Source organism: Bombus pascuorum, chromosome 16, assembly GCF_905332965.1.
Source record: "Bombus pascuorum chromosome 16, iyBomPasc1.1, whole genome shotgun sequence".
Taxonomy (NCBI): domain Eukaryota; kingdom Metazoa; phylum Arthropoda; class Insecta; order Hymenoptera; family Apidae; genus Bombus; species Bombus pascuorum.
Genome location: NC_083503.1, coordinates 1,735,245 through 1,748,652, shown reverse-complemented (window position 1 = coordinate 1,748,652; position 13,408 = coordinate 1,735,245). Strand labels below are relative to the sequence as shown.

Sequence of the window (13,408 nt, the reverse complement as noted above, 5' to 3'; positions counted from 1 at the left end):
AAATGGGACGAGTGCAAAGATGAAAAGGCGGTCGAACTTGTCGTACCTTCTGCATTCAATAAAATAGACGACAGTACTAATAATAGTATAGCAATCTGGTCCAAAGCACAGCCCCCATAAGTCGTGAAAATGAAAAATTGTCTACCGAATATAAAGTGAATAATTACAATTTTAATAATTACAAGATCGCATGCTTCTTAGGTTGTCGCGGGCTACCACACGGCCGATAGAAAAGTGGCACCCATGACGCGAGTGGAATTCGAAATTGCGTCATGGAGTGCGGCCGACCGAGACGAACACACGTCCGACTGATCGCGTTGCTTTCCGCTGCCATAAATCCCAGACGGACTCGTTCGTCGTTGGGCGAAAATTATTTCAAACTGCCTCATACGGCGGTCGTGCGTGCAAACGATACTCCACGTTTCGGCCAATCGACTCAGCGATATTTCCACGCGCTGTCGTTCCATCGACGAGCACTTCCCTTCTTTCCGTTCACGCACGTCCGTATCTCAAAGTAACACGACGTTTGCTGTAGCTTGCGCTTAGAATTCCTCTGTCGTCCAAAATTATGGCAACACACAGAGTTCCAGCGGAGTCTTCGAAAATTTCTTGTACGAGTCGTACCGATTCGTACGTCGATCCACTGCAGTAAAATAATTTTTTATTACAATTACAACATGTTCGTTCGCTGCTTATACTGCTGTCTGATCAAGTTCGGGAATTGTAATGGGAAACTTCATCGCGAACTCTGTTCCACAGAGTAGAATTTCAGGTTTCCATTTGCAGGTCTCAGGGCTCTCAATTCTTTGGAAAGGAAGAATTGAGCTCGGCTCGTCAGATGGCCGATGTGTAATTGCGCGAACTATAATCGGTAGTCTAATGCCTTGTCACTGATGGAGATCATTTTCCATGCAGCGTTCGTGCCATTCTGCGAATCCAGTTCAAAACGTAACGACTGGATATGGTACAAGATGCATCTACCAGTCCAGAAACTACCCTGTCGCTACCTCCTATCGACGAAGATATTCCTGTTTGTTTGTAACGAGACTGTTTGCTCTGTTTGACACCATCGCACTCGCTTTTCATCGTTTCCACCTGGAAAAGCCACCTGGACGTTTCTGTATATTCCATTAGGTCGTCCGAAAAGTTTCTTTCGTTTGACAAGGAGACGATGGAAATGCACTTTCTTCTATCAGGACAAAGATCACAACGTTCGACAGATTGGGTCTCATGTTTGTACGAAGTTGTAGATGTGTCTGTAAAAGAAAGACACTTTTCAGACAGCCTAATATCCTCCCCTTAATTTATTATTTCACAATCGTTGAAATTATTTGAAATCGATTGGCTTAGAATCGGCGAACAGTTCCTTGCTAATTAGCTGTAATTAGAAATCAGCTGTTACGTAACGAACACGTCGCCACACCGCGTAGAAAACTAGGAAACGAGAAGCTTCTCAGGGCTGTGGGAGTGATGCAAAGGTTGAAGGAGAAGCTTGCGCTCAGAAAGAGTTAAGGGCTTAATGAACAACCCTTGAAAAATAGCCTCGTTATATTTTCTTAATGGCTGGCGATCGCACCGTGCTAATTGCTCACGCTCAAGTGTCCATTATTGCATCCGCGCGGTGTAATTCAATCGGCACGTTTCCGCCCGAGATATTTTCATCGCGCGAATTTCCTCGGTGTTCGAGCTGTTTCATCCTGCAACACGCAATCAATTTCGTTTCGAGGCGACCCGTAAGCCGAAGAATGGAACGCAGGTTGCAGGCTTGCGGCCTGTCTATAATTCTAAATATAATACGATGAGAGCGAGATTTTGATTGTAGAACGTGGTTTCTGGTCGGAACGGTTCATGGGAATCCTAATTTAATTAAACCCGTTTGTTCGAAGTTCGGGACAAATTTCGCCTTGGCATTGAGGCGATGGATCGTGATAGTGAGAGGAAGAAACACTTGAGTATATTTAACAATAGAAACTTATTAATTTATATTCAAGGTGTGCACTTAGCGTAGGACTCGCCATTATTAAATTAGCGGTTCGCGGTTATTATTAGTAGCGGTCCGCGATTCGCAACTGCAAGTTCGACTTCTGGTCGATGCGTTTTGGTGCGCGCTGTAAGTTCGCACGATGATTGCCTAAGACGCCGAGGAACTCTGATCGATTATTACCAACTACCAACTATTGCTTCGGACAGATACGTGACGACTGACTTTCCGTCACGATGATGCCGCGAAGGGAAACTGTGATGGGGTGTCTTAGGATGCGAGATCATCGGATTCGTCGAGGAAAGCCTTGGTTCGGAAAGCGAGGGAAATGGACGCAGTTGTTAATTGGCTAATTCTTGTGCTGGTGGTTGGAAAAGGATGCTAACTGTCCTTGAAAGAGAGTCGCTAGCGGGAAGCTTCGTACGCGAGGGAAGCAGATTTCTCGTATCTTCCCGTAGGAGGTGATAGGTTCAGGGACTGCTAAGAGAAAGACTGTCTGTCCCTTTGGAGAACCTTGGCTAAATAAATCCTAAGATTCATAGCAGGTCCTTGGCTAGCTGAAAATATTCCGCGAGGATGTATCGACATCTGACAATCATCTTATCCGAAGAATAGGGTCTTTGTGTAGCGAGCCACGGGGCAGAAACCGTTGGAAAGTTTACTGTCGAGTGCCGCTACAGCATTATCCTTCCATGGTAATTCACCGCGAACGATGACATCGCTACTTTTTATCCAGTCTCGAGTAATTATAAAATTAGTAAAATTAGTTGAGTGGAATCGTAACGTTGACTTGTATTGTAACTTTGAATACAATTTATTTTACTTTTATTATTTAATATCAACTTATCCCATTCGTGTGGTAGGTTTCTATAGATGTGAACAGTTGTTTGGGTATATAGAACGCATTAAAATATAAGGAGAAATTATTTCAAGCGTGAGAAATACTTTGACGAATGTAATGCGAGAATGACAAATTTGAAAAATGTTTTAATTACGTAACGAGTTATAAGGTTCAACAAGCGCTCGCACACAGCAATTTTAATTAAAAGCTCCAGCTTGGCTTCTCGCTTTGTCCAAAAATAATAAGAGATCTCTGTCGCAAGCAGCAAGACAACCCTGTTAAACGTGTATTTCCCTTTTAACTAATGCCATATATTTTCCTTTATTTTCAGACACTGGTCGCTGGACAAGGTTTGAACGACGATATGTGGCACACGCTGAGGTTCTCCAGGAGGGCAGCTTCCTTGAAATTTCAGATCGACGACGAGCCCGCTGTTAGAGGTAAGTCAATGAACAACTCTTCCTGCGAAATACAATTTTTCCATTCAACGCCAATTCTCCATTTCGTACAAACCGTCCTTCGACATCGTCTTACGTTAATCACGACTAACGAACAGCTAAATCAGTTCAGTCGCTCGGGAGTCATTCAAAACCGATTGCTCTGCTTCTTAAAAACCGTTACTTTTTAATATCACAGCACGCGATTATTAACTGCCAAGGAATTAATTCATCTTAGTAAGCAAGTTAATTCATCTCGTCGCTAGTAGTATAGGAGACACGGCTTAACACGTTGGTCGCCCAAGTTGGTTCGGCTGAATTTCCTGCGGGGCCCAAATCCGACCCCTGCTACGCAGAATGTAAATATCTCATTCATTGCAAAGAAAAGATTATTTATTTCTAAAACCGAGACAGCGAAATTCCGGGGGATCTCATGGCAGATATCTCGGATTTTTCATTTAGTACATCAGTGATTTTTTCATCCTCAAAATGTTCAGTAAACAGCGTGAAAGTATATTTGAAAGTGAGGAGAGTAGCGATGACGGAGTCTGTAACTATTGTTCAAAGTGCCCAAGATCATGCCAAATGTGTTTGGACTGTTTTAACGAATACCACGCGATATAGAATAATGAAATACATTACCCAGAGTATAAATTAATAAAAAGTATGGTATAACGTGTTTCTAATATTTTTATGTTGTATATCCTATACATAATATCGTAGATTTAATTAACTGGAACAAGAAGAGCGTCGCCATACTTTGTATTCCCGTCACATAGATATGGGTGACGTGGCGACCAACGTGTTAATTACCGGTGGCTCTGGACAGGCAAGAATTTCCTGTATTCAAGCGATAGGAAGCGCGATACTTTGCAAGATCCCTCGCCTCAGTTACAAACTTTTCTGTCTTATCTTCTGCGTGATATTTCCGTACGATCGACGACGACACTCCATTAACGTTCGATACATCGATTCGTCGACGTGCGTATCGTACAGCTGGAATATTATCGCAATTCACTGCAGGTAGAAATCCGGACCGCGATAGTTCAATACAGCGTTCGAACCACCGCACGCACGAACGAAGTGAGATATCTGAATTCAAAAAAGCTCTTATCAAAAAAAAAAAAAAAAAAAAAGGGATAAAAAAATATAGACAGATAGAAAATTGAAAGCCCATGCGCCAGACCGAATCATCTTGGAAACTCGACGAATTTCCGACTAAGCCACCTGCATAGACCACAACGAGAGTAACGAGAACGCTGTGAATTCAGATCATCCTTGTTCATCGCGCTATTATACCAATCCCTTTTTGGATTTTCGTGCGAGGTATTTAGTCACACATCGGTGATCTCGTTCGCGCTTTTCAAGGAACAAATACAAAAAGGGGTTGCCGTGTTCAAATTCCAACTCGGTCGTCTGCAACGAGCCAGCTCGAATAGAGAAAATATTTCTATCCGGATCGGTTTTATCGCTTTTTCCTACGCACACGTCTATCACTACGTTGTAAATCGATATTTTTTGGAAACCGAACTGCACAGGCGATTTTCCAGTCGCCAGCAGAGCAACTGGCTTTTTATCCTTCTTATCGTTGCGACTAGAGCAACGATTTTATAGAACGTCAAAGACAAGGTTTCTTCGCTCAGCTGATAACGTTCTAACTGTATTCGTGTGGACCCCGGGAACACGCTAATTTCTTTAGTCGAATTCCCTTAGCGTTTCAACGCTGAAAATAAACTGCACAATAGATCGATCGGATAGTCGTAACTCAATTTGTGAATTTTCAAGCTACGTTTGCAACCGAATTGATTTTCTCAATTTTCATTGCTAAAGTACAGACATTTTTCCAATCGGTAGAGACGATGCTGTGTAGCAGCTTAGGATTTGCATAACGCGGCGTCGTACAGACGCAACGGTACTCGAAAAATATGTAGCGCAGGTGAGAAAGATCGTAAATAATATTTTTCCAAGGTGTTCAAAAATTAAGAGAAAAATGACTGTAGTGCGAAAGGGAGGGGAGAATCGTATAAACACCGCGGCACCTCATTCTACCTCATAGTTTGCCAGTGCTAACAATTACGTTTGAACTGCGATCAACTATTTCTCGTAGCTGTGTAGCGAGACGCGTAATTTGGCTGGCGAGCGAGATATTTTTGAAAGTTGTTGGAAGCGAGACGCCTTCGGCATACCTGCGAGCTGTAATCGCGTTAAAAAGTCATGATGATATTTTTGCTTTTGTTGGAACGTCAATGGCGAGTTACATGCAGATAGCTTTTGGCCAGGTTTTTCGTTTTCAACCGAGCGTCATTCATTTTTTATTGGATGCCTCGCGGTGACGTAAGCTTCCGTTGAGAGCAGAAAATTGGATCCCAGGTTTATGTAATATTCATTTCCAACATTTTGCCTCTTTTTTCGCCGGCCACCAATGCTCTTTCCTCTTTTTCTTTCTGCGTCGTTTTTAAACGAGTGGTCGCATCATATTCCTGGTCGTTTGGATTTCGCGGAAGCTTGAACCCTGAAGACAAGCTCTTTCGAAAACGACAGATCTCTTCGCCTACAACGAACTGTGGTATCAGAGCGATCCGCCAGCAATCGCTCGAAGAATATTCTCAATTTTTCCCCTCGCGCTATGGCGTTCGGTTTCCCATAGAAACCTTGCAACGGTGGAAGAGAAATTTATACAGAAACAGCAAATTATTTCCGTTCTAACGATTATCGATAATCAATGGTCTTTTATCACGTGTCATTAGTACATTACAATTAGTACAAATAAAACTTTAGCTCGAATTATTTGCCACCTTGTAAGTGGAATTTCCACGAGACCAACCTTCATCAATCGCTCGATGTTCTCTTCTTTCTTCCAGTCGTTACGTTTGTCTGGAAAATCGTAAAAAGACGTAAATTATATCGCAGCTTCTTCGTCTTTAGAACTATCGGTGTATAAATCATTTCTCAAATAGCAAGCTGACGAAACGTAGCTCGATGGATTCGAGACCCATAAAATTTCTCTACATTTCTCGACTCGACAGAAACGGTCCAATTTGTAAATGACAAATCGACGAAGAATACTTCAAATTTCTTCCCTTAACGATTCGTGTAGCGTTTGTCGTAATAATGTTAAATATAAATATTCCTATGCCCATGAACGATAATAAAAATCGTTTCGTTTTATGTACACCCTGTACACCTGCAACTTGGAATAGCTTAAATGAAACAGCTGCAGGAGCAGCTTGAAACATGTCGCGATAAAAGGATTAAAAGCAGCGTCCGAAACAACGGTACAAACAACGAAAGTTGTCGCATCGATTAAGGAAGCAATTTCCCTTTTTACGACAAAGCGTATCGATACTTTTACGATCGTCAAACGCGTCGTAACACCGCGGAGTAACTAGCTCGTAACAGTTAGCACTGCGTTCCAATCTATCGCGCGTTCTTTATCACCCCAAACCTAAATCCGATTGTCTCTCATTGGCAGCGATAGACACTCGGCTCTGAAACGCAGCGGCTACAACTCTGCTGTGCTGTTGCCATTTACCTGCGCTGTGTACAATCGTCGTCGGGAACGCAACGTTCCCAAGGCAATCAACCGTTTTACATCTGGCACAGACACACAATTTACTCTGCCCTGCTACGCTCCTTACCCTACGCCCCACGTTTCTAACGTCGTGTCGTTTCATTTGCATCGATACGCTTTGTAACGACAGTTGCGAAACTGCAGCCAACGCGCGCGTCCTCGTTCCGCTCGCAACATGCAACGCAGGTTTTTCCGCTTTCCGACCATTCGCGCTCGAGTTCGCTTTAACGTCCGCCCGTTTTCCTTCATATCGCCGGCAAATATTTTGCAAAAACCTCGAATCTCAATGAATTAATACGGTTAATGTCGCAACTCTTCCCCGGATATGGCGCCAATTCTTTCAAAACGAAAACCCATCGTACGCTGTTAAAACACTGCAGCAGGAAATTTCTGTTACCAGGACACCGCCAATTCGTAATTCTTTGATAACAATAATTAGATCTTTATTACAGATCCTTTCGATTCGCACGATTTTCCAGGAAACTTTTCAGGTTTAAATTCTGCAGTCTAATTAATAATTATCACGTTGCTCATGCTGCGATGTCGCTCGACAATTAGGCAGTTTACGTACCAGATGCACTCTGACTCTGCGAAGCTACGATTTTCAAGTCGAAATAAAATTCATTTTAACTCGAATTATTTGCCACCTCGTAACTGGAATTTCGACGAGACCAAGTTTCATCAGTCTGGAAAATCATAAAAAGAGGCAAATTATATTCCAGCTTCTTCGTCCTTCGTCCATGTTGCGTGGAACGCCTAACTTTCGCATTGACGTACGTCGAATAAAATAAGTTGCAAGAGGAAGCTTGAAATACCAACATTTTGCGAAAGACGTAATTCATACGAAGCTTCTGTACGTCGAATTTTCCTTCCTCAGACCTCATTTACTGGGAAATTTCGATAAGTGGGGAAGCTCTGTAGCTCAAAGATTTCGTCTGTTCGCTCGAGGCTGCAGTTACCGAGCTTCGCTTGCGGTAAAGTACTTTGACGTAACATTCGACGTGGATTTTAACGTGCGACGCGATCCCACGTACAAAATGTTGTCCGGCGAAAGAAATTTGCAACGCTGCATCGGCCGGAATATTTCTAAAAGATAGTCGCCAGTTTGTGCGTGATAGAATTACCCGCGATATTACTCTGTTTCGCGGAAGTAGGAAGTACGTTTTCTCCGGTGACACGGTGAAATTTGTAAAACTGTTATTGCTCTGTCAGAAACAGAATTTGTTGAAACGAGTCGCGTTTGTCCCCGAAAATTTCTCCAAATATTCTTCCAGCTGTCACCAGCAAAATTTACAAAACAGAAAAAAGCACTGTGCAATTTGTCGAAGCATTTTCTACCAACAACACAGAAACTTATCCACTTTCAAATTCTGTCTTAACGAAAACTATGATACACAGGGTAGAAGATGGCGATATTCACTGAATCAGACAACGAGAAAAGATTATTTACTGTAAAATTACGTGTTCGTACTAACTCACTTTGAGGTTCAAGGTACTTGGATTGATTTTTCTGAAACAAATAAACAAATAAAGAGGTGATCGCGAGGAAGCACGTCAACGGGAGTCGTAAATTCCCGTTACGATTAGATAATCGACGCCACGAACCGATCGACCCCTTATTTCTATTAGGATAATAAGGGTGGTTCGATCGACTTTACACTAAATTAGCACGTATAAATTAATGTTTGTTCCAACAACTTTGCAAAGAAGATAGTTACGCTGGTGCGTAGGTACAAGTTAAGCAAGTGATTGATTTAAGGGTAGAGACCCGGTACAGACACGAAGACTATTCCAACGATGAAGAATAAGCGAAGTTCAGTGACGATGCTGTGTCGGAGGAAAGCTAGCGACGGGTGTGTCTAGCGCACGGGACCATCGGATTTGTTGATGACAATTTTGGTCAGGAAAGTGAGGGCAGTAGACGTTGCTTCTGATTGGATAATAAGAAGGTTGATGGACCAGGAAGGGTCTCAGCCGCCTTCGAGAAAAAGGTGCCAATGGGAAGCATCGTATGTGAGGAAAATTAACTTCCCCGTGTCTTCTCGTGGTAAACAATAAACTTTAGAAAACGATCCAGTAAAAAGATCTTTGTTCGGTCTGAAGGACCTTAGCTAGAAAATTCCTGAGATTTCTGGTCGGTCCTTGGGACTATCGAGGGTACGCAATGAGGATGTGTAGACATCTGGATGTCGTCTTGCCCGCGGTGTGTAGCCTGGTTTAGGTAGAGTCAGCCAACGTAACATACATCATATAGCAAGCGACGAAATTGTGTCAGCTATTTGTAATCAGAGTTTCGTTTCTCACTTTTTATTAACCTGAAGGAAGACTGACGATCATCACGAAGAATTTTCAAAATTTTTTTTATTTGGGAAGTATCGATTTACGATGCAGGTGATTTGATAATTCCAATTTATTCCAATTTATCTTCGTTGGATAAGATTAAAGAACAAGTACATGATCTAATCAGACAGAAAAAATCGCAGCATAGGAACAATCGTCCTAAATATCGATTCTTTTTTTTTTTTTTTTATTTAGTAGATTATTATATCATATAGAATTTTAAGTAAATTATTTTGACGTGGTACTGTAACTTGGATTATAAAAGTTTATAGTATGTTTGGTTCTAGTTGAATCTAATGCTTCGATCTAAGGGCTGCTGCCTTTTTAGTCTGCGGATCTGATCCGTCGTATCAATTAATTGGGTAACTAATTGGTACACCTATTAGGGATCTTCAGGTTTTCGATTGGAATCGTTGGAGAATTTCTATGGTGGAATTACTTGCTGTAAATGTTGTGTGTCTCGTATGCTGTAAATGTTCTGTACGTCTCGTATGCTGTAAATGTTGTGTGTCTCGTGTGCTGTAAATGTGCGTAAATCTTCAAAAGGAAGGTGCAAGCGCAACTCCCTCGATAATTGTTATTTAAAAAGAAAGACACGACTAAACACGGCTAGTAGTATTTTTTTAATAAACTGGAAGAGCAATTGGAAACATTCTGCGAGCATATTATTGTCAAGACTCGATTCACCAGCTGAAATCGGAGGTATTTTTCAAGTACAAAAATGGAAAAGTTGTAGCGTTTAGAACGAATTTGTTTTTTGCAAATCGACTGGGTCGAGTGTATTTTCAAAGTTTAGAAAGTTAACGAACGAGAAGAAGGATGGAAATAAAAATGAAACTACCTTTCCACATCGATTTCTACGCCAGCAAGTCCTGGTCCCACGTAAGCAGTGCACAGTTAACTCGAAGAGAAATTCATGGAAATCGGTCGCTTCGTCGTTCTCGTTAGACGAGTGCGCTCCCTTAAAAACGAACCGTGGCAACCATACTCGTTTATTGTGTGGGGAAAATAAGAAGAGTGGAAAATAAAGACGCCGTGTATCTGTAGACGCATCGGGCCACGTAGAATCGCGCGTTCAAAGTTCAAATATATCGAAGAGGAGCGTGCGACGGTATATGGAAGGATCGTCGAGTCGCGAAAAGGATCCATTTCGCATCGACGACTTCCTCTGATCCTCGTATCTTGCCTTTATGCTCCAACTGTCTCGAATAGGCGATGGAGAAGCCAATCTGGAAAGTAAAAGGACGAGAGAAAGAGACGAAAAGGGAGAAGTTTGGCCGATGGAAACGCGCGATTTAATAAATTGCCGATCGACGTTCTGTGAAATTGCGGATGCGTGGTACGTCTCGTCGTCTTTATCACAGACATCTCGGCTTCAGATATTAATTAGAACGGAATAATTAAAAAGGACACATCTTGTTATTCGCGTTCGAAATAATAGCGTAGAATTCAAAAATAGTGTTATCAACGCTCCAGCGTCGAAATTCTTTGATCGTTATCGTTACAATCGATCACAGTTGCCTGATTAATTGCCTAATTAATGTGCCCTAATTAATGGACCAAATGCGCAAGGATATAATCGCGAGCAAATAAAACAAATTATCAATCCCTTGCCTTCTCATCAACAGCGAGATCTCGCCGCAAATATTTCCCGCTTTCTCATCAAATAAAATTCAACGAAATGAAATAGCAAGCACAATTCCATAGTTTTCCATCAAACAACCTCTTGCTTCCTATCGAAAACCACTCCACACCACTGCAAACACGCAGCATGTATACTGTTCCTCGGTAAAAATCGGAAAACCATACGAGGCGAATAATAAAATTGGATAAGAAGTAGTCGGAGTAATCTAGTTCCGCTTTTAACGCGAAAATGCAGCAGCCGAAGAACATGGCCATTGTACGGCGCGTTGTTTCCTCTGCAACACTGGCCCGTGGTACAATATCGTATTTAGATAGGAAATCCCTATTTAGCATAAATATCGAAGCAACAGCCGAGGCGAGCGCAAGCAATTCCAGCAGGAATTCCACGTTGAAGCCCGAGGTGATGGAAGGACAATGCGTTGGCTGCGCAGGAAATACGACGAGGGCGGCGTGCTAAAGGAAACCGGCAGAGAATAAAAAGTGGAAAGTAAATCTCGCCGAGTGGAATAAGAAAATGAAAGAAAGGAAAGCGGAAGGAATTTTATTAAGACCGAGAAAAATGAGACGCGTATATCCTGGCTCGCACTGTCTTTATCTTATTTCATTTTCTATTAATTATTCGTTACTCGAATATACTTAAATATACGAGCCAGTTCCTCTTCGAGCGCCTTCCGTTTTATCTTACTCTGTTTATATTACGTTGAACGGCGCTTCTCTCTCGGGTAAAGCAGGCTTTTTAAAATAAAATTAACCATCTATTCGCATGAATTCTCCGGTGCGAACCTCGCGCCGCTTATACTTCCATCGTAATTTGCGTGGGGATGCTCGAGACGCGACGTAAAAGAGCAATGCGTCGTGAGAGATGCGGTAGATCGGTTGGCTGATTATCGGCGATTCTTCGTCGGTGTGTTGAAACTTGTGTTACGCGACAGTTACAAATTAAATTCTGATAAAAATTATCCATTCAATCTGCGAAGTTGTTAAAATTTAGGAAAAGGAAAAAGACACACATGGACAGGAGTCGTTCTGCATACGAGTCATTGCAATTCCGATGAAAATTATCCATTCAATCTGCAAAGTTGTTAAAAATTTAGAAAAAGGAAAGAGACACGCATGGACAAGAGTCTTTCTGCATACGAGTCATTGCAATTCCGATGAAAATTATCCATTCAATCTGCAAAGTTGTTAAAAATTTAGAAAAAGAAGAAAGACACGCATGGACGAGAGTCTTTCTGCATATGAGTCATTGCAATTCCGATGAAAATTGTCCATTCAATCTGCAAAATTGTTAAAGACTTAGAAAAAGAAGAAAGACACACATGGACAAGAATCTTGCTGCATACGAGTCATTGCAATTCCGATGAAAATTATCCATTCAATCTGCAAAATTGTTAAAAATTTAGAAAAAGGTTTCAAGACACAGATGAACAAGAGTCTTTCTGCATATGAGTCATTGCAATTCCGATAAAAATTCTCCATTCAACTGCAAAGTTATTAAAATTTAGAAAAAGGTTTCAAGACACAGATGAACAAGAGTCTTGCTGCATACGAGTCATTGCAATTCCGATGAAAATTATCCATTCAATCTGCAAAATTGTTGAAAATTTAGAAAAAGGAAAACGACACACATGAACAAAAGTCTTGCTGCATACGAGTCATTGCAATTCCGATAAAAATTGTCCATTCAATCTGCAAAGTTGTTAAAAATTTAGAAAAAGGAAAAGGACCCGAATGGACAAGAGTCTTGCTGCATATGAGTCATTGCAATTCCGATAAAAATTATCGATGCAGTCTGCAAAATTATTAAAAATTTAGAAAAAGGAAAAAGACACACATGGACAAGAGTCTTGCTGCATAGGAGTCATTGCAATTCCGATGAAAATTATCCATTCAATCTGCAAAATTGTTAAAGACTTAGAAAAAGGGAACAGACACGTATGGACAAGAATCTTGCTGTATACGAGTCATTGCAATTCCGATGAAAATTGTCCATTCAATCTGCAAAATTATTAAAAATTTAGAAAAAGGTTTCAAGACACAGATGAACAAGAGTCTTGCTGCATACGAGTCACTGCAATTCCGATAAAAATTATCCATTCAATCTGCAAAGTTGTTAAAAATTTAGAAAAAGGTTTCAAGAAGACACGGATGAACAAGAGTCTTGCTGCATACGAGCCATTGCAATTCCAATAAAAATTATCCATTCAATCTGCAAAATTGTTAAACATTTAGAAAAATGAAAGAGATACACATGGACAGGAGTCTTTCTGCATACGAGTCATTGCAATTCCGATAAAAATTGTCCATTCAATCTGCAAAGTTGTTAAAGATTTAGAAAAAGGAAAAGACAGGCATGCACAAGAATCTTGCTGTATACGAGTCATTGCAATTCCGATGAAAATTATCCATTCAATCTGCAAAGTTGTTAAAAATTAAGAAAAAGGAAAGAGATACACATGGACAGGAGTCTTTCTGCATACGAGTCATTGCAATTCCGATAAAAATTGTCCATTCAATCTGCAAAGTTATTAAAAATTTAGAAAAAGGTTTCAAGAAGACACGGATGAACAAGAGTCTTGCTGCATACGAGTCAT

General features: G+C 41.1%; 1 protein-coding gene across 10 annotated transcripts in view; it reads left to right on the top strand.

Moving 5' to 3' along the window:
* The window catches only part of LOC132915224 (neurexin 1), a 622,298-nt gene that overhangs the window by 504,507 nt on the left and 104,383 nt on the right, over window positions 1–13,408 (top strand). For all 10 annotated transcript variants that reach the window (XM_060974986.1, XM_060974985.1, XM_060974982.1 and 7 more), the window contains one exon: window positions 3,154–3,262. In XM_060974986.1, coding sequence (XP_060830969.1) covers window positions 3,154–3,262 — 109 coding nt within the window. The remainder of the gene's footprint in view (window positions 1–3,153; window positions 3,263–13,408) is intronic.